Below are 26821 nucleotides of genomic sequence, written 5' to 3' on the forward strand. Positions count from 1 at the left end.
TGGTTTCTGTACTGGATAAATACTGGACTAGGAAATATTGTAGTGTCTTCAACTACCCCGAATTAACGATACACTGGATACTTTAGCTGGCAGCAAGCTGTTTTCTACCTTGAGCTTAAAGTCTGGATATTGGAAAGTAATGATGGCCCCAGAAGATGAGGAGAATTCTTCTTTTAGTAGCGGATCAGGACTATAGTAATTCAGCATGATACCATTCGAGATTTGTTATGCGCTCGCGTCCTTTGAAAGACTTACGAAAAATGCCTTGAGAGGGTTATCTTGACTGGTTTATTTGGATTATATCGTGGTATTGGGAAAGACATTTGAGGAACATCTTAGGAATTTAGAAGACGTATTCAAGCGACTTCAAGCTACCCAGCTCATGCTAAATCCAAAGAAGTAACAGGTATTCTAATATCGTGTTAACTATCTGGGACATATAGTGAGCAATGAACGAGTGGCAGTGGATCCAGAGAAAATTACCTCCATACGCAATGGCCGCAACAAACGATAAATATCAAATTGGGAGTTTCCTTGGACTTTGCATGTACTATTATAGATTCATAAGAAAATTTGGAGATATTGCCAATCCACTAACTCGACTTACTGAAGAAGCAAAAGCTTTTCACTTGGATAAAGACTGTCAAAGAAAGAGTGCTGGGATACTTCAATAACGTACTCTCCAAACCAGAACAGAATTACTGTGTGAAGTCCGTGGAGAATTTTTACCAGTATCTTTATTTGAGTTCTTTATCCGGAATAACCATGCAGGATTCAATTGATTGATGCATTTCAAGAATCCTGAGGGCCAGATCTCCAGACGTATTGAACGCCTTCAAGAGTACAACATCGACCCGGTGTCAGCCATCGAATGCCGACTCCCTACATTACAATATAAATTGGAAGAGGTATTGTCATAAGTACCCTGGTATTATTATTCTTCTGTATTTTAATTCTACCTCATAAAATGGCTATTGATGTATTGAAATCTGAAAGATTGGAATTGTTAAACAAATTTATTTGTCACTGCCTTAATATTATATTGCTTATTTTCAACGTCAATTATCACACCCTCTAATAACTGAATATTATGAATGAAATATATACTGAATGTAATGAACTACTTTAACAGTAGATGACTAGACAACGGATCAAGTTATGAAATAAGAAAGTGTATAATTGTACGTTATTCCAAATTTTTCATTTATCTACACAACTGTAAGGGTGCCTTTTATTATCAAACAAAAATTAGAAACCACTTTCATAATGTTCACGTCAAAAAACCTGATACTATATAGTGAGAGAAATAAAGTAATGAAAAATGCAGTGCATGTTGAATATTTCTTGCTCTTTTAACAAATGAATTTCCAATATCACAATATTTCAAGAATTAGAGAGAATTAGTAGGAATGATCTCAGAACTTCCATAAATATTTTATTTGGTCTATAATTCTTGAGTCAACTGTAAACAACGACAAAGACAATTTCAAATAGTGGTAAACAAATAATTTGTCAAACTTTTAGTATATACCTCCAGTAAAAAGTTTGTAGAATGACCCGATTTCCCGAATTCAGCTAAATCGATTTGCTTACGAAAACCCGGATAAGAATTGACACACGATCATACTCAATTCAGCGTTTCTCTATTTCTCCAAAACCCACTAAAGGCTAGTATCTAGTCTCTGAACTTCATAAATGTATTGGTTTGTTTCAAATATTCTGAAGCCACATTCCTTATGTCAAAAATGACTATTTCAGAACTAAATACGACACTTTTATATTGACCGAATCAAATCCATTTTATTAGTCAGCCTCAAAAAAGTTTATTCGAAAAATTCAAAAGTTTGAAGTTAAACAATTACTGAAATGTGTTGAGAACATAAAATAAAGCAGAAAAGCGATAGAAAACTACGATTTGAAGTTCCAGTGGTGTAACATAAAATTTATCGAATCAATAAAAATATGTATTTTGAACACAGAAAAATTTTGCCCGATGAATATTCTTTTAATTTTAGATATTCTAGGAATTTTTCCGCCACGAAAAAATTGCTGGAATCGATTGGTATTATTATTATTATTATTATTTTTTCTGTATACTTTTTGATATATACTATATATATACGATACTAGTAAGTACAGTAGTGTAGTGTAGAAGTGAACTTGAAAAGCGCCTCCATCTAAGCTTATGCTGCTACTGTTGCCACTCGCGTTGGACTATGCTCCACAAATAAACTGCTCCTCAGGTGGAAATCAAAAACCGGTAGATATTCATGTTCAATGATGCCGCTCATTTTTCGCCTAGCAATACAAATATCGATGTAGCCCATTGCCGAATGCTGGAAGGGGGTGACGGGTAAGGCAAATGTAAATACATACTTCGTGCAGTCCTGCTATTGCAGAATTTACAAAAAGATTGTGAGGAGCCCGTAGGAAACTGATTGTAGCCTACATAATATTATCTAAATTCTCTTGTACGATTTTTCTATCATTTTGAAATTAGATCTAATCGTATTCTCAATATGTTCTGTCGCATATATCCATTTTTCACAATTTGGATACTTTATCACTTCTCTAGACGGTCAATGTTGTTTTTCTTTTGATAAATTTTCGGTCCCGTGTGTGCTTCAACCGTTATTTTACCCCCGATAAAAAGTTAAAAACTCGGAGATATGATAAATTGACTCGAAACAAATGTCACATCTTTTTCTAAGAAAAGAAACAACTTAGAAAAATAACTAAGTTACGTTTTATCAAAGTTTATTCCACTCTAAATCGAAAAAAGTAAGACAGAAAAAACAAAATAAATATACAAACTTGTTTATAGATCCTTTTCTCAATCATACTGTATTGATAATAAAGAAGGGATTGCGAAACGGTTCGCTTAGCTTTAAAAGTCACGTATTACGATTTCCTTCCGCATCTTTTTTAGGATTGCATGGAAAAGACCGTAGGCGATCATCAATGGGATCAGTTCAAACAAGTTACAATCTAAAAAAATATCCTCGTTAAATTACTTTTGACGAGGGTTGCTCCGAATTAAATTCCATGGAAAAATGAGGTATGATGTTCTTTGAAGAGGTTTTTATTTTACTTCATGATTTTTAAAAAAAGTGTCTATCTACATTGTTTCATGTAGGATGAGAATCATTTAGTCTAGACAGGTTTATTGAATGATAAATTGTTCTCTGTTGTTTTATTCTCTTTTTAGCATCATTGAAAATTACAGATTTTGTATTGTGTACATAATTTCTCTGACATCCTTTCTAAATAGAACTTCACCTTAGTTTGAATTTCGATTATCTCTTATCATTCATATGTATATTTTTTTGATATTTGCTATTTATCCAATATACTATTTGAATTTAATGATAAATAAACTATCATAACCAAAGAATGAGAAACTCCAGAAGAATGACCCTGGTAAGGTTCAACAGCCGGCTTATCCTAGAATTCCATAAAAGGATAAGAAATACAGGTACACATTTTATTCTTAAGAAAAATCTTCTATATGTTGAAAGCATAGTCACCGAGCTTTCAATGCGATATTCAAATTGCGTCTGTTATTATCAATACACCGGATACATCTTTCCAGTATAAGGACGAGTATATTGGCAACAGCTTAACAAAATATTGCTTTTAAGGTGGAAAAGGGTCACATTTTAAGGTATAAACCAAACCTCATTATAGTAGAAAATAAGAACTGTGTCAAGAATTTCAAAAATCTGTTCACATGAGTTGTCTATTGAATTGTATTGCTATAGACTTATTTCAATTAATAAAATTTGAGATCTTTATGTAGGATAAATCTCAAAAAACGGGTAGAAAACTTTACAATAGCAGCATGTCGCTCTATCAACCATATTAATAAACACTAAGTGATAGGATGATATGAATTGAAGTTTAAATACCTATCTTGTAACGTAAGTTGGTTTTGTGTAACATTTTGTTTTATTTTTTTATTATTGATATTATCAAGTCTATATTGTAAATTTTATGTCTGTGTTTTAAATTGATCAAATTAATACAATAATTTGAAGCGTACCTATAGATTTCACAATAATAACAACCTTAATCATATTCTAACAAATTATCCCTTTTGTTAAACTAAATCAAAGAACAAAACTTAAATTACAAACACAAATCATATGTTTTATACTCGATATTATGTTTGAACTTCAAAAATTATATAGCAATTATATATATAATAAATGGAATAATAATACAATAAACGATAACAAATATACTGAAAACGATTCAACGGTTCTACAAAAATATGTACAAAATGGAAAACACGAAATTTATATTGAAAACATATGAAAATCCAAATTTTCACAAACTAACAACCTAAATGATATATGTATATGCCTTAGGCATTTGGCAGAATCCGGCATTCTGCAGACTGCCTAGGGAGTTGACAGACTGCCGACAGATGGAAGAATGTATCATCGAAATCCCCTGTCTTCCAACTGCCTAACATACATCTTTTTCTTTAACAACGTTATGTTTGGGACGACTCCTACTAACATAATAATTTTCTCTAATTCAATTTTCACAATTCATTTTTCTCGTCAAGTTTATATATCGAGCGGAATCTACTTTCATGATATATTTTTTTTCTCACTATTACTATTTTAATATATCTTTCATATGTTACACCTCGAACGGCTTCTATTTTCATAGAACTTTAACCTAACCTAACCTAACCTAACCTAACCTAACCTAACCTAACCTAACCTAACCTAACCTAACCTAACCTAACCTTACCTAACCTAACCTAACCTAACCTTTTTTTTATGTGGGTGGGAAAATTTTCTAAAGACCCCTGAGAAGGTGTCCCAGGTAGGCATCGCTTCACACAACCTAACCTAACCTAACCTAACATACATCTTTTTCTTTAACAACGTTATGTTTGGGACGACTCCTACTAACATAATAATTTTCTCTAATTCAATTTTCACAATACATTTTTCTCGTCAAGTTTATATATCGAGCGGTATCTACTTTCATAATACATTTTTTCACGTTACTATTACTATTTTCATACAACTTTTATATGTTACACGGCTTCTATTTTCATAAAACTTTAATCTAACCTAACCTAACGCATCTTTCAGTTTTTGTTCAAACTCATCTCGGTTCACCCATTTTCTAATCACTTATGATCACGACTTGCAGAAAAAGTGGGTTGAGACAGAACTAAAAGCGATTTACGATAAAAAGAAAACGCGACAGACTTTCTCTTATCGTAGTTGTCAACCGAATGACTGCTAGTTATCGATAATTTTCTCATCCGCTGGTATTCTGTCAACTTCCTAGGTAGTCGGCAGACCGTCCAAAAAATGTTACCTAAATCTTATTAATTTTAGGTCTCTTCTAATTAGGAAAAAAAACATCTTATAAAAAACTAATTTTCAATCAGAGAGAGACATAAAATCAAGACGATTTAGAAACATAAATATATCAATAGATCTAAGAAATAAGAAATAAAAAAAATGTTATAACTATTCAGTCTAGATGAAACTAATATATTATTATACATATATGTATTTAATTTCCAAAAATTGGAAAACGTGTTATAACTAGTCCTCGAAGATTATTATTGACTAATGCCGTGACGAATATTGAATATTGACTATTTGTCGATATCAAAATTTTATGGCTGGAGATTGCAAGAAAAAAGGTATAATCCGTTAATCAGATCTTGATATTCATATGGTAGGTGGCCTACTAATTCATATAATTATAAAAGTAGCCAATGTCTGGTGATATTTTCTACGTTATTTATCAAGATATTCTTTAAAACGAGGTCATTTTTCAAAAGACTACGTATGTTTATTTCTATGCACAAACTACTACAATGAGTGATTTCATATGAAATGCAATAAATTTTGAATAAGGACTGTGAGAAAGTACAATTCAGTTGTAAATTTCAAGTAAATTTACAAAGAGTTCACCATGAATTTATAGCCCACTTATCGTATGAGAATATGACTGTTTTGGCATGCGGGAGAATTGAGACGGAGTCATCTACATTTTCTGAAGAAATCACATAAATAGGCTCGGAAATAAATTTACTATGTCAAGTGGATTAGAAATATAACGTATCTACTAAGAAATTTCAGAGAAAAATTTCAAAATGATATAATTACAATTGAAAATAATTTTTGGTGTAAGCCTTAAGAACTTGAAATTCTTTGATAAGTATGGTGGTAATGTCAATATTACAATTCAACCGTACGTTAGTTATCTCTATTTGCATTGAGGCAATTGCAGCACTGCCGCTTACACGGTATCGATCAATTCACACATAAATATAATATGGATTCATTGTTGTTAAGAAAAATTTGGAAGTAAATTTCAAAAGTTTTCTTCTCAAATTTGTTTTCATGCCAAAAAACTGCTTACTACCACTACACCAACAATCTTAAAACCATAATCGCCTGACAAACGTAAATAAGGAACCCATCATTAAGGATTGTTAGAGTTAGTTATACTTAGTATAATAAGTGAAAATAATTTCAGTAGAATTAAATACAAATTTGTCGCTTCAAAGTTTTATTTTTAACTTAAAAGCTGGAGTGGCAGTTACATTCTCCTCACAATTTAAACAAGGAATTTCATATATTATTTTAGGCAGTTGCTGTCGGTGTTTTATCTATCATTTTATTAAAAATAGATTGAATATTGTGTTATTTAAAGATACCACAAAGTAACTGATTGTATAGAAGGTTGACATGTATAAATAGGTGAGATAGAAATGTCAGAAATGACGTTTCATGATATTGATGTAAAGATCGAAACTATAGAGGGAAAATAGTATTAATTTAGTTTTATGGAAAGGATGAAATTATATCATTCACATACTCTCTAATGAAGAATAATTTGAAGGAAAAAACAGATATTACAAAGTCCAAACTATAATCCATCGCCCGATTGGGGTTCCAAAGATTTGTTGGTAATTTTAATTATTATTAGGGAAATCTGTATATTATTTTTAATTATACATATCAAAAATATTAAAATTACCAACAAATCTTTAGGACTCCATTGGGGTCTTCAATATTCCCAATATTAGCAGATTATGTAATGGATTATATTTGTATTTTTAATATCCTTCAAATTATTCTTCATTAGAAAGATGTAGAAGATATAATTTCATCTCTTCCATATAATGAAATAAATAATTTACTATTTTACTTCAATAGCTTCGATCCTTATATACAATGAAAAAAAAAGGAAAATACTGATAAATCATCAGGCGCGGATCTAGGCCCGACTTTTGGGAGGGGAACTTTCAGATATTTAAAAGGTACTGGTATTTTAGGAAATTGAACTAGGGTAGCTCTCAATCAAAACACCATATGCAAAGGATATTAAAAACTGTATTCATAGACATTTAACATAACGATAAGCTTACACTGCTTTAGTTTGATTTCTGATTTTAAAAAATGATGAAATATAAATTATCAAATAAATTTTACATATCTAGTGATAAAACAAAACGTTCTTCCTCTGCTTTGTTAAGAATCCACGTTTCGCCTCCATAGCTCACTGTTGGTGTTATTATTGTAAAGATGTAACTTCGCCTTTCTGGAGATCCTCACTTTCAAATTTTCTCCCTCGTCACTGTCGTCCTTGATAACTACCCCAAGATATACATAACTTTGAATTTGTTCTAAGCTCATTGCCTTTTTTTCGTTCAATTGTATTGACAAGCTTCTCTCTCTTTTTCTTGGTGGTGCTGTCATTATCATGAACTTCGATTTATCTCCGTTGACTCGTAGATTCACTATCTCTGCCATTTCTATGATGGCTCTGCAGGTTCCTTAAGATCGTTTTGCGATGTTAAAAAGTTTACTACATCGTCTGCGTCTGCCAGTAGTTGCGTTGCTCTTGTTTTTAATGACCATGTTCTGTTCAAACCGATTTCACGTACTATCCATTCTAATACTTTATTGAACAGTGTAGTGAATAGAGGATCTCCCTGTTTTAGTCCTCTGTTAGTCTATAAACATTTTAATATTCTTTGAATTGCCTTTACAATCGTCGATGTTCGAGTGTCATTTTCGTAAAACTGATAAGCTTTTTTGGAATCCTAGGATCGTTCATAATGATGTACAAATGGTTTCTGTATCTTCTTCACAGTATCATGAGGTTTTTGGAAATCTATGAACACTGAGTAAATTGGCAGATCGTATTCATATCCCATTCTTTGCGTTTGTCTTTGTCTTTGAAAATGTGGTCTGTGACTGATGTTCCAGATCTGAAGCCGCATTGTTAGTCTCCGAACAAATTTGTTTTCATTCAGAAATTATTTCTTAAGGTTTATAAAAACTACTTTCCCGTTTTGTATAACTCCAATAAGGCAATAGAAATTTCTAACAAAGATTCCAATAAGCATTGGAAAGGTAATGAAAATCACTAAAATTATGTTTTTATTCAATGAAACTTGTCTTAGGAATCAAAATTTAATTTTTCCTATAAAAAGAGATGATAATTATGAATCTATGAAATTTGAAAATCTACCATAATATATGAAAACTAGCAATGGAACGCCGTCATTTCTGATGTTAAAAAAAATGACTGGTTCAATTGTTGGTTTATTCACGGTTTAGTTGTGTCTGTACCGTATATCAAATTAAATGTGAAACAATGCAAATAATGGTAAATTGATTCATTGAAGCAAATGGGCTAAACTGCCAAAAATCGATGCGTTGATGCTGGGAGAGCTTAGAATATCACAAAGGAATACAGAAATTTATTTCATGTAACTATTTGTTAATAACAAAAGGCAATATCTAATTCGTCTTTACTGCTTTCTCAAGCTAAAATATACCAGTTAAATATTAACCGAAGAAGATTTTGTCTTTGTTATCAAGTTGCCATTTCATAAACTTGCTTCAAAAATTACTTTCTTTGTCATTTCTTTTTTTTTGTAATATCACGATGGTGTTAACTGCATTTTCATATCACTTTCACTGATCACTCCATCAATTTATACATAAATATTTGAATTTGGCATTTAAATGAACTACTAAGAAATTAGAATAAGTTTCTGATTGCGATCGGTTGACTTAGCACGCAATTCGCATGATCTTATTGGTCAATTTCAATCTATTGTTACGAACTCGTTCATACACCATGAAGCCGGTCCTGTCCGCTTACAAAGTTGATGAACTCGCTGGGCGGGAAGCGTTTGATATTGTTTCCTTACACGTTTTTATCACAGTGGCGATTTGTTTACATTGCTTTTTTGAACCAATTCCTAGCAAGGCCTATTTTTATTTGTTCGTTTTTCACTTTCTAGAATTCTTGAAATTTTTTTCTGTTATAAGTTTGTGCTTGATTACCAGCGAAGTTAGTAATAATCTGGATGACATCATGCACACATTGAGATAGACAAGTAACCAATGAATGCAAATAAATTCTATAAGTTAGTTAAATCTATTGTGTTCACACAAATTAAGTGAATAAGACACAGTGTGTATAAATTCACTCCACCGTTACAAATAGTTTAAATAAATAAGAAAAACATTACACACATGTTATTTTCGTTTAGGAGAAAAATGGTATTATCGAAATAGTTAATTGAGAAGATGTATGATGAAACATATTCTTTCATGAATATCATAATAGAATGGGACGTACAAAATAATGCTATGCTTGTAGAAAATTAATTTAATGAACGTTCAAAGAAAATGTAATGATAATGACGGTTTTTTCATTTGAACGTAACTTCATTAGCGATGCTAGTCAGTATTTTAGTATAAATTCTGAATCAAATAATTAAAATTTTCTCCCACTGAAACTTAATTATGTGCAGAAATATTTATATACTTTGCAAACTGTTTTTCAAGTCTGTATCTGTAATAGTGTCTACAACGTTTGTATTGCACCAATCTCGAATCCATTCGTTATATTAAAATAAAATCGCCTTAAGCAGAGCAATAAGAGAAACATTGCATGACTTGGATCGTCAATTTTTCTAATTAAAAAAGTTTCTTATCAATTGGCGATTTCTGTTCTGTCTACATCATTTAGTATCAAAATATTATACCCTCAAATTTGAATATTATTATTATTATTATTACTATTATTATTATTATTATTATTATTATTATTATTATTATTATTATTATTATTTAGCTCACACATTAGGTGTGTGTTTTTTTATTTTATTGAAAAATATAAAATTGAAAATAAATCGTGTATTCATCATTCGTATATATATTTTAGCATGCTTTCTTATAATAAAATATCCTCTCTGTTAATATGACAAAAATCAAAAATATATTTATTTGTGACTAATTAACGTAAAATACAATACAGCTTCCATTTTTTGTTTCAGAAAGTTGGGAAATGGTTTAATTATCTCCAACTTGATCCAAATCACTTGGTTTTCGAGAATAATGCCACTACTGTTCCAACATCAGCATGTTCCCTTCCTTGTGAACCCGGCATGATTAAAAAACAGCAGGTAACTAACGTATAATGTGTTAATTGATTCTGGGTATCTATTCATAGAACACTTCATTGTAAATTCGAGAAAATTATGCGCATTATTCCACTCTATTTTTTACGATATACTAATATGAGTTCATACGTGAAAAAATATCACATCGTTAGTTTTTCAAATTTTCAGGGTATTTTCTTCAAAGATGTCTATACTTTTGAATGACTGTTCAATTAGAAAAAGCATCCATCCTAAAACGAATAAGCTTCTTCGGTTGTGAACTCATATTATCGTAATGCGAAATGATTCGCATCCAAATACCTAAATATTTCTGCAAACCATTATATTAGCTAGGTGTATTGTATATTGAATGTATGAATCTCAAGATATGTCAAATGACAATTCGTTTTCCCAGAACATGCTCGAATATATCAGCGATATAAAGTGACCTTTGATAGTAATACTCAATCAAATTGATTGATGAACTGCGCTTACTTCAAATGAATCATAGGTATTAACACGCAGAGTGCCATAATGAAAACACAAATATTGATGTCTTTTTGGCCAAATTTTTTTTTTTATATTATTTTATTTTGAGTCAAATAATAATGAAAATATTGAATACAGTGAAATATTTTCCAAAATAACGGCATTTTTCGTCGTTGGATGGCATTCATCCCCCACGGCCTCAAGCGACTGATATGCTTTATAAGCCGTGGGGGGGAAAAGCCAACCGATGCGCATTCTTGTTTATTTCTGTGTATAGACAGGCACCTGTCTTCATACTCCTCATACTTCCAGTATGAGGAAGAACAGGTGCCTGGCCACATCCTGGATGACTACGAGAAGAAAAGATCATGTAGCGGATGTCATTTTGATGTTGCATTCATCCTAAATAAATGTGCTTTCAGAAATTAATTATGGATCTATTATTTTCCATTGAAAAATATGTGACAAAAATTAATTACAAAACCAAGTATACCCCCGTATTGCCTAAAACAACCTCAATAACATCCCATATCACTTGCACTGAAATGTCGCATCAATGCTATCCGGTGCGGCCAGAATATATTTTTTGATATATCGGATAACGTCGATCCATCATGGCCGTATTGAATTTAATTTTTTAAGCAAAATGGGGGATAAGGTTGATCCCCCATGACACTATACGTGTTAATAAGAGGCATTATTGCTGTTGTTTATTGGCTTATCCATTTCTATCTATTCTTTATCTGGAATGGAAACGAACCAGCTTTAACCTAACCTTTAACTACACGCGATGGTGTAAAAAATACACAATTTACAGTAAACATAATGTAAATGTTCTTGTGATCCCTTCCCCCCATACTACAAGCGCATCAAATCTATCATTGAAGTGTCCGTCAGTCTTGTTCTTGCATTGTCACGGATAGGATGATTACTGATAAAAGACTGTTGTGTAATATAAAATGGTGTATCATGAAGTACACCACGCGTGTAGTTATGTAAGTATATTTTGATAACCTAATATATTATTTTGCTTACAAAAAATAAATTTTTATGGCATTTTAGGTTTATAATAGTATTTCTCCGTAAAAAGCCCAAATGATCTTACTGAAGACGAGATTCAGGCTATGGTTCAGGCTATATGTGACGAACCTGATGATGAAGATGAAGCTGGAAGATCAGATACCTCTGACGATGAGCTTATACAGGAAAGTGATTATGACACAGAATCGAAACAAGCTACCCTTTAGCCGTGAATCTTTTTAAATATAAAACAACAATTGTTTGAACAATGAGAAAAAATAAAAGGGAACTGCCCTGAGAGTTTTTACATAGTAAAACCAAAGAAGTCGGCTCGTCTATCTTTGGGTTCCGAAAAGACATCACTATTGTTTCATACGTACGAAAAAAAAGCTAGAGCAGTCATACTACTTTATACTGTGCATGATGATTCTGCAATTAATCGTGTAACAAAGAAACCGACAAAAATTCGAAGATGAGCTATCAGCAAAAATCAGCCAACAATGAAGTGTCACGTATATAATAGAGCGGTGTGCAAAGCACATGCAAATACAATAATTGTTCAGAATGCAAAAATAACGGAAACATCACAGATGAAATTTAGTGTGTAGATGTGATAAGGTATGCTTTTTAAGGTATTATATGTGTAAAAATGCATATTGTGTATTTTTTTTATTTGTTCAAAAATTTTTCATTAGTTTTTATAAGAAGTTTTGATGAATAGAACTTATAGCATATTTATTATTTTGTTTGTGTACTAAATACACCACGCATGTACTTGTGTTAAAATATTAAGCGCCTGTAGTTAAAGGTTAAAAAATATAATTGTTTAAAATTTAAACAAAATAAAATAGTGCTAGTTGATAAAATCGCTCAAATTCCGAAATATATATTCTCAGTATAATGTGATACAATACCATTTAAGAAGAACCAATCAAAGAAATTAATATTTTTACTGTACTATCACAAAAGTTTCATATTTATGTAGCTACTTATCATGATTATTTTCTTACACTAAGTAGCGGTTAGTCCTTTGTGGAATTCTGCTGTCCAAAATTTTAGTTTATAAGCCTTAACTTATCTAAAAATTGTCAAGAAAGTGAGTTTGCTCAGTTTATTTTCTGTTCTAAATGAAAGGACCCCTTTTATCATTATTAAGAAAGACAGCAAAATCTCGAGTTGTCCTTTCATTCGAAAGAATAATCATCTTTTTATTTGACGAGTATGAATGCATTTACAAAATTGTAAAAACCATAATGTTCTTCACAAGAAGTATTTTAGTAGAGAAGTGTGTCATTTATACGTACAGGCATAAATCTATGGTATAAGCGAATCAATACTGGTATATGTTCAATATAGCTATGTAAGCAAATTAACGCCGAAACGATTTACAAATAAGAAGTAATTTGATTTTAAAAGTTTACATTCCAAGTTATAAGAGAGAGACTAAGAGAGTATTTAACAAAACAAACGAGAAAATTTGAATTAAAAGGATTTTCACCACTCTCATATATCTGTCTGTATGGAGGATGATCTAAGATAAAACTAAATTTCGAAAAAATGGTTCTGGATAAATGTAAGTGTACATAATTGGTAATTATACTAATATTATGAATGTGACCGATTGACTGTTTGTTCCTCAACCACAAAAAATCTATGTTGTTGGCTTTTTCTTCATTTTTCCTTAAGGACTACTTCACTATCTTTGAGGTTTTGTAAAATTGAACATAAGACTATATTCTATCCATTTTATATCTAAAAGCGAAAAATACACTGAAACTCTAATGCGTAGTAATTTTGCTTGGAGATGTGAGAGTTTTAGCACATTACAAAATCACACTGATTGTCGGAAAGCCACAATCGGCTAATATAAGAAATGCGAGGCAATTACCGCCAAAGGAGTTTTTGATGCCTTTGAAATTACCTAAAAAATATTTTTTCTCCATTCTCCGCGTACATTCTGAGGGAAATTGGATAGCATTTGGCAGAGATAGTTTATTGTCTGAATAAACACAATATTCTTCATAATTCGAAAAAATGTTACGTTTTGGTTGAAAAATTGAAAACTTTGTTTTAATTTTTTCTCTTTTGCAATAAGTATATGTCTTTTTTGTACACGCTGGCTTATAATTTGGTAATTTGTTTTTTCATATTATCACGAGAATAATTATGATAACAATTTAGTATAAAGAACATGAATATCAATGACAATAAAAGTCTTATACCTAAAAAAAAGTATCATTTTTTTTTGTTTTTGCGATATGCAAGAAATACTTATAAATCAAAAAAATTACTAATGTATTTGGTAATCTCATAGCTGTATACACTTCTCTACACGTCTAAGCATCGACAAAGAAGTGCTTGATATCCACTTGTGGTAACTCCTTCCAAGCAATCTATTGCCCCGCAAATAAACCTCTTAAATAATATTGTAATAAAGTTGGATACAATTGTTCGCATTTGTGTATCAATCCTTTCACTCTTTCTTGTATGGGTATCATCTCTCAATACAAATGGAAATAATTCATTGGTTAATTGAATCGCAGACATTTGAGATTGATGAGGATTCGAATATGAAAATTTAACTGTATACGCCTATAAAATGAAGTTTAACCGTTGCAATTTTATTACTAACAATTCCATCAAACCAAATGATTTGTTTGATGCATCCAAAGATGATGTAATGTCATTTCAAATATTGAGGAAGCTCCAATTTATAAATTTTCTGTTTGTAGTTTCATGTATGTACGTAAATGAAGGCTATATATTCTAATTTCCTGGCAAATCTTTAAGCGTAAATCTAGAAAGCTCTATCACGATTAAAATATGATAAGAATATGAGAAAGAACTGCATACAAACTATTTAAAAATAAACGCATCTACAAATATTTGTAACTCTCTATTTTAAATGATCACAGATAATGTGCTGCTACTTCTACAGTAAAATTAGATAAAATTGCGTTATGATATTCAATCCAGTTAATCTAAAAAGGGCCAAAAATGAATATTAGTTGTCCTTTTTTGTTTATAAACCGAGTAAAATTACAAAAGGACATAAAAACATGAGACTCCGATGACTTTTAGCTGAACTCAAATTAAAACAAAAAATAAATCATCTAATAAAAAACAATGTAATCAGGTTGCAAGAAAACCGACACATTGATGTGAACGTACTTTACGGACCCACTTCCTAGTACTTTTCGTATGAAGATACTCGTAGATAGATAGAGATAAGAATTTTTCTGTACTGGCAGAAGATGGGAAATTTTAAGATATCAACAGGTGTTATAAACGTATAACCAATAGTCAATGGTGAGCTTGTTATTGTTGATTTCATATTGATATAAAGCAAAGTGGAAGAATGGGGTAAGACTGATTCATTTGTATTGAGAAATGTGATGCTTTTGATGACTACAAACTCTTATGAAACACTGGGAAGTGGAATTAATGTGAAGATAAGGCAGTGATAGTTTAATCGTTATAATCTTTATTTTCACAAATATATAGAGTTGAATAATGGAACTAATTTTTATATTGGATTGGCCATATTGTAAAAGCAGAATGTATATGACTTAGTCGCTAAGCATAAGTTGAAGGACTTTATCTAGAATGCTAAATGAATAGTTACATTATATGACAAAAGTTTCGTAGTAGATAAAAAGAAGGTAATTTGAGGTATTATCTTCCAAGATTCATCCACTTTGATCATTTTAAAATCAAGTCTCAAGAGCCCGTTGAAACTTATAAATTTCAAGCTCTTGGGTTTAAACAAAGATAAATCGTCACATTTATCTAAGACTTCATTTTGTAATCCCCTTTATATATGCAAATATTCGTATCAAATAACATGAGCAGGATAGAGGACAAAGTGTCACCTCCTTATTGGAAATATATTCCGTCTAAGTAAAACACAACTTACTGCGATTCCCTTGGAGCTCTGTTTTCACTTCGATAATCATGAGTTATGTTGTGCAGGACCGAGTATTGAGAATCGATCCAATTTTGAATTCTATGTTGACAGAAAAAATGTTTTCGCTGAATATTTTATCAACTTAAATGGCAAAAATTTAAACCGATCGTATATGAAAAAAGAAATATTACATGATATATGTCATTAAATAACAATTTTTCTACGACCGTGCGTTTTAATCCACTTTCCCGCACCCATTTTAGTTTTGAAAGTGCGCGGGAAAGTAAAAATATGCAAATTTTTACCTTATTAGATATAGTTTTTTACTTCGGAGGTTATAACTATTGTTACTACGGGTAAATAAATATTTACGAAATAGTCCATCAAATAAAATTTAAACCTTTTCGGGTACTACATCACCCAGCTCTTGACTGGACATGGGTGCTTCCGGGCATACCTACACAGATTCAAGAGAAGTGACTCCCCAAACTGTCATCATTGCGGCGATGCGACCCAGGATGCGGAGCACGTGTTCTTCCAGTGCCCCTCTTATGAAGAGACACAGGAGGAACTAGAGAGGAACCTGGACCACACCATCAGTCCAGAAAATATAGTGGAGCACATGCTTAAGAGCCAATCAGCATGGAACAAGGTAGCGGAGTACGCGGAGACCATCATCAAGGACCTCCGCACCACATACGAAGAGTAGCAGTAACATCATATAAGAACGCCCCGGCGAAGTAGTATTTAAAAGGAGTGCCGCCGGGGAACCACCGTTCCTCAGAGGTGTTAGGGAAGGTTTAGTGCGGTAAGAATCCCACATAACTCGTCTGGCAGGTAGAAGGTTCATCCAAGCGAGTACCCCCTGCACCTCATTAATCTAAACACACAAAAAAACCATACACACAACACACCACACAGAAGAAAAGCAATAATATATTAATATATATATATATATATGATATATATATATATATATATATATATATATATATATATATATATATATATATATATATATATATATATAATACACATAATTATAATCATATACAATGATAATAGAAAAGTAATATTAAAAGCTATTCCATAATTTGTTCTGTCTTCTTGTCAATGGTTTTTTTCTTAATCAAAAGTTGTCTAGCTAATATATTTAATAGCAATAATGATAAGAATACATTAAATTTCTTCAGTTCTTTTTTGGATAATATGTTTGCTTGTCAATTTTTCGTTTTCTGCATTTTTTTTTCAGGCCGTCATATAATAAGTCAATATGTCGAATTCATCTTCTTCCAAGGTCCTGCTAAAATTTCTCCATTCTGCAAAAATTACCTATAAATAAAGTATCCATGAAAATATTAAATTCATTGAATTTTTAGTACTTCTCTTATTTCATCCAGATCATATGGGGGGGGGGTAGGGTATCTTTTTTGAAGTCTTCTGTATAAATTTGATCACATCATTCTGGTAATACTTCTTAGGTACTTTATCTCCACTGCTTGATGATGGACACTGGCATTTATACCGATGTTTATATATTTTGTATCGGCTGCACATACCATCGGTATCACACAATTCATTGTAAGATACAATTCAAAACTTTCAACATTCTGAAGCAGATTTTACCTTTATATTTCAACAATTTGATAATACCACCATATATTATTTTGACATTAACAATTTTTTCCACACTTTTTCTTTCACAATATTATCTAGCAAATCTGCTAATTTTACAATACTAGAACACGAATAATATAATAATCATAATATATAAATAACATTTAAAGATAACTAATATTATTTTGTCCTTCCATTTGACTGTACTTTAGTAATTTATTTAAACTTTTAATGGCCATATTAGTATTTACACCTGAGTTAGTTATATAACAAGTGCCCAAATCATAATCCTATCTTTGTTTTGAAAATAATATCTAAATACGATACATTATATTGAGGCGAATGTATTTTTCACACTCTTTGTCTCAATATTTAAAATACTTGTCACTCTTTTTATTTCAAATATTTTGATATTCGTTTCTTCCAATATACTTCTCATTTTTGCTTTCATTTTATTCCTAGTTTCCAGCTACTTTTCACCTTCCTCAGATATTCTAGTTTTTAATAATATGCCACATACAGAGAAGTCTTCTTGGTGAAGAGGGGGTGCCATTCGTCATACATCAATTAATTATTCCAACTTATTCCGAAGAGAACTGAAACAAATGTCTTGCACATTTTGATCTAATATATTTGTTAATGAGAATGCTACTGGAAAACTCATATTTAGTTCATATTTGACTAAAACTCTTGTTAAATTCCAATTCCTTCTATTGGCACCGTAAGTTCTATCTATCCAAATTGTAACGTGAATATCTCTAAGCTTTTTTTCTACAACCCCTTAGAACTCTACTGCAAAACCTTAATCTCTAAACGTGGGTAATTTTCATCTGAAATTAATCAAAGCTACTCCTTCACCACTAATCTACTTTTTAATAATCATAATCGAAAGTCTAAATTTACACAATATCATAGTATTAAAACTACATTATTATAGTACTCTTTCATCACACATGATACGAAATGAATTATTGTAATACTGAAAAAACCTATCTCTTAAAGTGAATTTGTAGCTATTGAATTACTGTACAAGAGTGATGACCCTGGTAAAATACCGTAAAGTAGTGTAAAAATCAGTTCTCGTGTCTACAAACCATTTTCATAAGTGCAAACATAGTTTTCAGTGAAAAACTACAAACACTAGTGCAAACGACAACCTCATATACTGACCTCAAAGTAAGCAGCTCTTAAATCATCAAACAACGAATTTAACATTTGAACAGTATAAATCAAACTCGATTGTTTTTATGCCAGACACAAAACCGGTCGCTTGATAGCAAATCAACTTCCAGTGAATAGCACCGGCTTAGGTACGAAAATATGATAATCAAAATCAAAGAAGATGGATGGAAACAACATAAACAATCATTATACCATCCCGCCAAACAACTCCACACAATCCTACTCATACATTATTAAACAACAAAAAACAAATTTTCCAATAAAAGAACAAGCAATAGTAATCAGCTCACTAAACGGAGTAAAACTACAAGAATACCCAATAGCCATAGGCACTATCATCAACCCCAATAAAATCAGCAATGGAATGATTAAAGACAATAACGAAATTCTTCCCGTACGTAGACTTATAACACCTACTGAAAGATTGCTTTTGTCCAACGTTTGTCCAACTATACCTCTACAAATTATCGAACAAAAACTTAATCAATTAGGCCTTCATTTGTCTTCTTCAATCACATTCCTCAAAATGGGTACATCTAATCACATTCTAAGTTTTCGCCGTATCGTCTACATATCTCCACCGAAATACCAATACCAACCTCAATTATTATCAACTTCGAAAACACACCATACCGAATCTTTCTATCACATGATAGCCATTCGTGCTCTATATGCAATGTTTTAAGACATAACTCTAATAATTGTAATTTGTCAAAACGCAGCAACAAACATTACACCCGATAAAACACCATCAAAAATACAATATAGTACGTCAAACTCAACAAATATCTCCAATCAAACAACCAACGCACCACTGACCTCTAACGCGACCTTAACTAATACAACAAATATTAACAACGAAACAAAAGACAACCTATCATACATACAACAGCTGACAGTATTAGCAGAAATTCATACGAACGCAGACACAATGATTTCAAAACGCACAAAAAATTAGAAAAGCTGAGAAAGTAAGAGATAACAAAACAGATAAACAAAAAAGTAATTACAATACATTAATGGAATCAGCACTACCATTATTCGAAGAAGAAATGCAAATTTTAAGTTACGCGGAAACAGTTGATTTCTTCGAAAATGCAATAAGACCTACTAAATATATCAAAAATATATACAGAAGACACAAAAGGCTTTTTAAAACTTCTCTCAAATCTACATCCATATTATAGAAACAAAAGTATGAAAAGCATCAGTACAAGGATAAAAAAATTATGGGACAACTAAACCTACACCCATCATTTATCGCACAAGAAATTGAAGAAAAGTCAATCGAATCATCTCAGGAATAATGTCTAAGGCTAAATCAATTCTACCTACTCCTCGAACTATCATCCAGTATAGTATGCTTACAACACTTATTGTTGAACTGTCGAAAGTATAAAATCGAAAGACTAACTAACAACTTTCCAAACACCATAATTTCTCTACTCAACAATAATTGTAAAACCACAAACTTAATCAAATATCTAAAAGACATACAACTGTATCATAAATTGTGAACAACACTTGGAGAGAGACGAATCGGGTAGTTTTTTGAGAAATATATACAGGACATCATCAGGACCGGTAGCAGAATTTTGCAGGACGATAGCGCAAATTTTAGTTCATTTAAATTAAAAGGAGCATGACAGACGAGAGAATTTAGCTGGAGTGTGGAGGAGGGCTGAAAATGTGAGTTATGAAAATCGGATGCTGGATTATGGATGCTCAAATTTTCTTGTGTTGTGCGAGTGTGTCAGAGATTTTTTGGCTGTCGGTGATAAGCAGATCGTTAGATAATAAAGAAGGAATTTTGATATAAGTTTTTTTGCCTTGGATTTGTGCAATTTTTTTCCAAACTTGACTGGGGTCTGTATTGTGGGTAAGGGATGAAGTATGACTTTCCCAAGCAGATTTCTTACTTTGCTTGACAATAAATTTAGCTTTAGCTTTAAGGGAGTATGATTCAGGAGAATAGTCGAATTGTTTATGTATAACGGAGCGTGATTCAGGGCTTATGAAGTGACAACCGTTTTTAGTCAGTTTAGATTTTTTGGTCTTCTTTTTCGCAGGGTTTCTGGAGCTGGATGCTGAAAATTCGGGGGGAGGCATTGGAACTGGATAAATATCAGTAGGAGATGTAGACTGTCGAGGCTGCTGTCATTCGAATGGGGACGTTTTTCACTTTTTTTTTGATAAGGAAATTAGACAGGGAAAACGAGAAAGGGTGTCTTCCGAGGGTACTACGGGAATAACTGAAATATTATTAGTAGCAGTAGGGTCAGCACAAGAGGAGCGGATGAGATTGACCGAATCATTTGATTTGGGAGAAGGATCTTGAGGGATGGAAGTGTTGGAGCATGAATCAGCAGTGTGCCTAGCTTGTTTGCAGAAAAAGCATTTAAGTTTGTCGGTAGACCAGGTGAGCCACATTTGACGTATGATATAGGAGAAGTTAGTGATATCTCTAAGTCTTGTAGTGCTTTCTCGATGAAGGAATGGGGAATGTATAGAATGTATATAATATATAAGTAAATCTCAGCTCGAGAAATAACAAACAGTCTGTGTCTCAATGATTGTCCTATTGATTTCCGGATAAGTAAATAATTTTCAAGTACATTTACCAAATTTTGTAGTAAAAACGCTCCTTCAACAATTTGTGGTATCACATTTTAATTAAGACAAAAAACGAAAAATTTATTATTGGTAGAAATTAACTTAACGATCTGAACCTATCGAAGTATACAGAAAGAATGATTACGATCTTAAACACATACAAACGAACAATATTCGCTCTGAAGATACTATTAAAATATTGAGAAACAGTAAATCTCAACTAGTCACAATCAACTATCAGATAGATTAAAAAAATTGAACTGGTACTGGACAGTTATATAGTAAATAACATATTGAATCTATCAATAGAAATTACATTTGAAAACATTCATATAGGAGTAGACTTAGAAAATCAGTTTGAACAATTTGAAGAGAATTGATTTGGAATTGTTTCATATGCACAAATAATAGGCACATGAAATTAGTAACTTACGCTCTGAAAACGCAAATAAAACATCAAATAAAATTAACTTACCGGTTATTGATCTGCCTGTATATAGAGGCGAACCTGAAGTTTTATGATACATTCGAATCATTGATTTTATTGATACAAATTTAAACAATGTTCAAAAATATTATTACCTGAATTCATGTTTAAAACAAGGAGCTGAGGCAATGATTTCATCGTTGTAGGTCAATATTGACAATAATTATATTACAGCCTGGGAGATTCCAAAGAAACGTTTTCAAAATAACAAACGAAAAGTACACAATCATATTCGCGCATTATTCGAATTACCAGTTGTTCAGACAGAATCATTCTCTCAGTTAAGAAAATTAATTAAAGTTAAAAAAATTTAACGCGTACCAGAATAATATCAGTATCATTTAAGCTGGACAGTGATACAAAATGTCAATGGGAATATTGGTAAAGAAGCATTATCGACTGTTAATAATTTTTCAAAATTTCTTGTTCAGAGATATGTACTTTCAGAAACTTTATATACAACAAAAGATAATAATTAAGTAAGCAGTAACGAATCACAAAGTAAATCAAAGAATTATCAATTTCTAAATCGAACAAATGATAGCAATAACTGTACTTATTGTAACGATGCCCATTTATTATTTTATTGTTCGAAATTTTTGGCATAACCAGTTAAATCTCGCAGTAATGAAATTGAAAAGATGAAACTCTAGATGAACTGTTTTCTATCCAGTCATTCAGTAGAAAATTATTTATCCAGGGGCTGCAGATACTGTGGCAAAATTCACTTTTATGTATCGGTCAAGTAGAGTCAAATAAAATATGTTCATACTAACAATGATGAAACTCAAACTACACAACAATCAGAAGAAAAGAATAAATTTTTCTAATCAATCTCATCAAGTTTTCCTACAATTAGGCAATCAAATTATCAACATTCAAATACTGTCACAATTATCAGACAATTGGGAAATTCTATTCGATTGTAGTTCTTTGCTCATTGAATAGTTGTTTTCCTCGTAACAATGGCCATTATACACATACTCGACAAGTCTGGAAATCAGCATCAAGCGATTTTACTAAAATCAATCATTATATAAAATCAACTAAAGAATTACGAAATAGCTGATATCAAACATGTACAACATTTTTTTTCTTGATCAAATTACTGTGAACCTACAGTAATTTGATCAAATATAACATTACCTGATAAAACATTTTACATACTGAGAAATATAGATGTACTCCTCTGTGCATTATTATTGTACGAAGTAGTACTTAAGACAAAACTAGGATAGATTGTTACTGGAGGTACATGGCAAACACTTCAGGAAACAGACAAACTGCAACTATTTCAATTCAAGATCAACTGAAACAATTTTTGGAAATCGAAAATTTAAATATTGAGAGAGGATTAATCATGAAGGAGAAGAGTGTAAAAGAGAATTAAAAGAAAACGTGAAACAGGATGAAAAGAGAAATTTTGTTGTGCCCATTTTGACGAAATCAAATATACTAAATCTTGATGAATTGTATGACATAGCACTCAAGAGATTCTATCAATTGGAGAAAAAACTAGTAAAAGATCCAACAATGAAACAGCTTTACTAAAATTTTATGAATGAGTATTACAAATTAGGACATATGTAACCCGTCACTGAAAATGATAACGATAGTTTAATTTCAAAACTAAGGGCTCTTCAGAAACCTTCAACAATCTTTCTTTGAATGATTTGCCTGAAGCTTGGACCAACAATTCAGTCAGAACTATTCACAGTACTATCTTTATTTTACAATTACAAGAAATATTATCTAAGGGAGGATTAAGAAAATGGCACTCAAACAATCAAACTATTTCTACAGATCACCCTAAATCAGATATTTAACATCTCATCTCGAGTAATGACACAAACAAAACACTTGGTATTCACTGGCATTCAAGGCAAGTTTGTCTTTATCATATAGGTTTGTTCCAACCGTTCTCGGAACGGTTATTGGAATTGTTTGAATGATATTATTGCGCAATCGCTGATTATGCAGGGTTCTTGTAACGATCCCCAACATATGCAAGGCTGGAACGGAATCATTACAGTTTTAGAATCGATTTTTGATAACCCACAATACAATGTGTCAATTATCTACTGACTTAAGCTATTTTGATTCATTTATGTTTGCAACGTGTTCGTGAGAGTTATAGTTTTTAAATATTTTTATTGATATAAATATATTTTTTCATTGTACCATACTCTGAAAACGTCTGATTAATTCAGTGGTAAGTATATTCGACATGCTTACAATTTATTAGTATTCTTTCCGATTTTTATAGAACTATTTTTATTTTAGATCTTCAAGAATTTATTGTGATGCCTTCAGCATTAGATGCTTTATCTGAAAACACTCATAGTATATTTTCCAAGTCAGGAGTGCCAGAACTAAACCTAAGTATTAAAAAAATAAAAAGAAAATAACAACTTTACAAAAAATGATAAAAGAAAGAAAAGAATACCATAATGCTAAATTACTCTTGGAAAAGAGAAAAATTGAAATCATGGAAGAAAAGAGTTTATTAATAAAGGAAAGAAATGAGATTTTGAAAGAAAAAAAATGTAGTTACCCGTGCAGCTGCAAAATAATAATAAAGAATCTTTTAATCTGAATATTTTGATTATAATTTCATCTGATCCAGAATTTCCTTATTTTTAGTTTTAGAACAAAATTTCTATTTCTATAACTTTTCTCAGTGAAAAGATTGCTTGGAATTTAGAAAAGAATCATTATTTATCTGCTGAAAAAATCTTCTAATGATTAGAAATATTTTTCAAGCTAATCTTGCATCAGCAAGACTTGGGAATACATACTTGGAAATTAAATTAAAAAAACAAGTCTGAATAATATTTATATATTTTTAATAATTTCAATGGAACGAGGTACCACAATAATACAAACATACTTAAGATTATACAAAAAAATATATTGTGAAAGTGTGTTCTTTGAGCATTTGATACTTCAAATTGAACAAACAATAACATGACATTTAGGTAATAGAATGAGTTATATACTTTTTTATCAAATATTAAAGATTTACATTTACAATTCATTAGTTACCCTGGTTTTAATGGCAGCAGCTCCAGGGTCATCTTCTACATCATTATCAACTAAATTTTCGTGCAATGGCATTTGACCCCTCACGATCATCATTCATAATAAACTCATCATCTGGAGCAATATTGTGTAAAACACGTATGAGCTGATAAATCAGTCTGATATTTCGTACTTATGGTACAATTGCCGAAATATTTGTTTAAGAACTCCAAAAGAATATTCGATTATGTATTGATTTTTAGCCAACTTAATATTATAATTGATTTGATAATGGCAACTTGTCTTCTTGTCAAGTTGTCATTATCCTTATAAGGAGTTAGTAAATTAAGTTGTAAAGGTTATCCGCTATCCCCTAAAAGAAAGAACCCTCTACATTCTACCTCCATACTATTAGCTAAAGGAGAGACTCGAATTACCTGGCTATCATGCACAGATCCTGGATACCCTATAAATATATTAATAATCTTCCTCCTATGATCACAAACAGCTTGCATCTGGAATATAAAAATATTTTTTAATTTTTCATATATAAGTAGCTCGCTATTGTGAACTTATAATCATGTATATATGTAGTGGATACCTCAGTAAAAATTACACATACTGACATTATCTGAATTGAATAGAATCTCTTTCGATTAATATAGGAATCAGGATCATTTGCAGGTTTATCTATTTTGATATGACACCCGTCAATGGCTCCTATGACATTTGGAAATCCATTAGTTCTAAATTGTTCTTCACTAACTATCCTTTCATTTTCATTTATCCATTTTATTACTTCAACAGAAAAATCACACAAAAAGAGTGTAAGGCTATTGATAGAACTAATTGTAACATCAAACCGATCAGCTTCATCCCGAAAGCTTGCAGTGTGGTGACATACATACCATAAATATATAAGCACCTAAAATAATTATATTATTTTTGATTAATCATAATATCCGTTAATCACAATAGAGAAAAACTACATAATAAATATGAAACTAGAAATGTAACTATACTGTCCAGTTTGTTTATGAAAATGAGGTCTGATTTCAAACATACAAATCTTTGACTTATCTGAATTGCAACATTTCTAGATAATCTGAAATTTTCGAAGAAAACTTCATCTGAATATTCTCGAACTGTATTCTCTAAAATTAATATTTATGCAAATGATTATTTCTGTCTCAATTTCGAATCTGCAAAGTCTCACCCAAGTAATTCTCATTGTTAATTCTAGGTTCGTTAACCAGAAGTTCCAAATCATCATCACCAGTTTCAATATCAGATTGAATATCGCTAATTTGTCTAAAAAGTCAAATTGATGACAACGCGCATGTCAGGACAAATCGTTCTTGTCACGGTACTTGTTACCGGCCAAGGATCGAAAGGACCGTCCTTTCCTAACGGTTCACAAACGATACCTAAGTCAGTTGGAACACAAAACAGAATCGTTCGTATAACGGTAACTGCCCGGTTGGAACACTAAACATTGGACGGTTTTTCGGTGGGTTGGAACAAACCCCATAATATCAATTTTTTCACAACCCTTGGTTCTTACTACAAGCTTTGTCAAGAATTTTCGATCCATGGGGACTTATTGGCCCGTGTACAATCAAAGAAAAGGTAATATTGTAAGAATTATGGAAATTAAACATCGACTGGAATGGAATCTTACCAAACAGTCAGGCAATACTATACGATGGCTCAAATTCTCAAAATAATTGATTGAAATAAATGAAATCGGTATTTCACAGCAGATTAGAACACAAAACAATGTTTTGGAGCCTACAATAACAATGTCAGAATTAGATTCTACTTTGGTCATTTTTTTAAACCACATAATATCGATTCTGCAAGCCGAAGATTCTCTTGCCGCTGGCAAGCAAAGTTGTACCTGATATACACGCTGAACCTTGGATGTTGATGAGTCCACCTTTTTTTTGATAGAACCAGAATATGAGGTCTCTTCCATTGCAGATATTGTTGTAAAGCTTTTATATTCCTGTTAAGACCTCGTATATTGCAG

The 26821-nt window shown here is 31.5% G+C and overlaps 1 protein-coding gene across 8 annotated transcripts in view; it reads left to right on the forward strand.

The window, feature by feature from the left end:
• The window catches only part of LOC130895760 (metabotropic glutamate receptor), a 406290-nt gene that overhangs the window by 279605 nt on the left and 99864 nt on the right, over positions 1-26821 (forward strand). For all 8 annotated transcript variants that reach the window (XM_057803330.1, XM_057803314.1, XM_057803337.1 and 5 more), the window contains one exon: positions 10349-10477. In XM_057803330.1, the coding sequence (XP_057659313.1) occupies positions 10349-10477 (129 nt within the window). The remainder of the gene's footprint in view (positions 1-10348; positions 10478-26821) is intronic.

Source organism: Diorhabda carinulata, chromosome 1 (genome assembly GCF_026250575.1).
Source record: "Diorhabda carinulata isolate Delta chromosome 1, icDioCari1.1, whole genome shotgun sequence".
NCBI lineage: Eukaryota > Metazoa > Arthropoda > Insecta > Coleoptera > Chrysomelidae > Diorhabda > Diorhabda carinulata.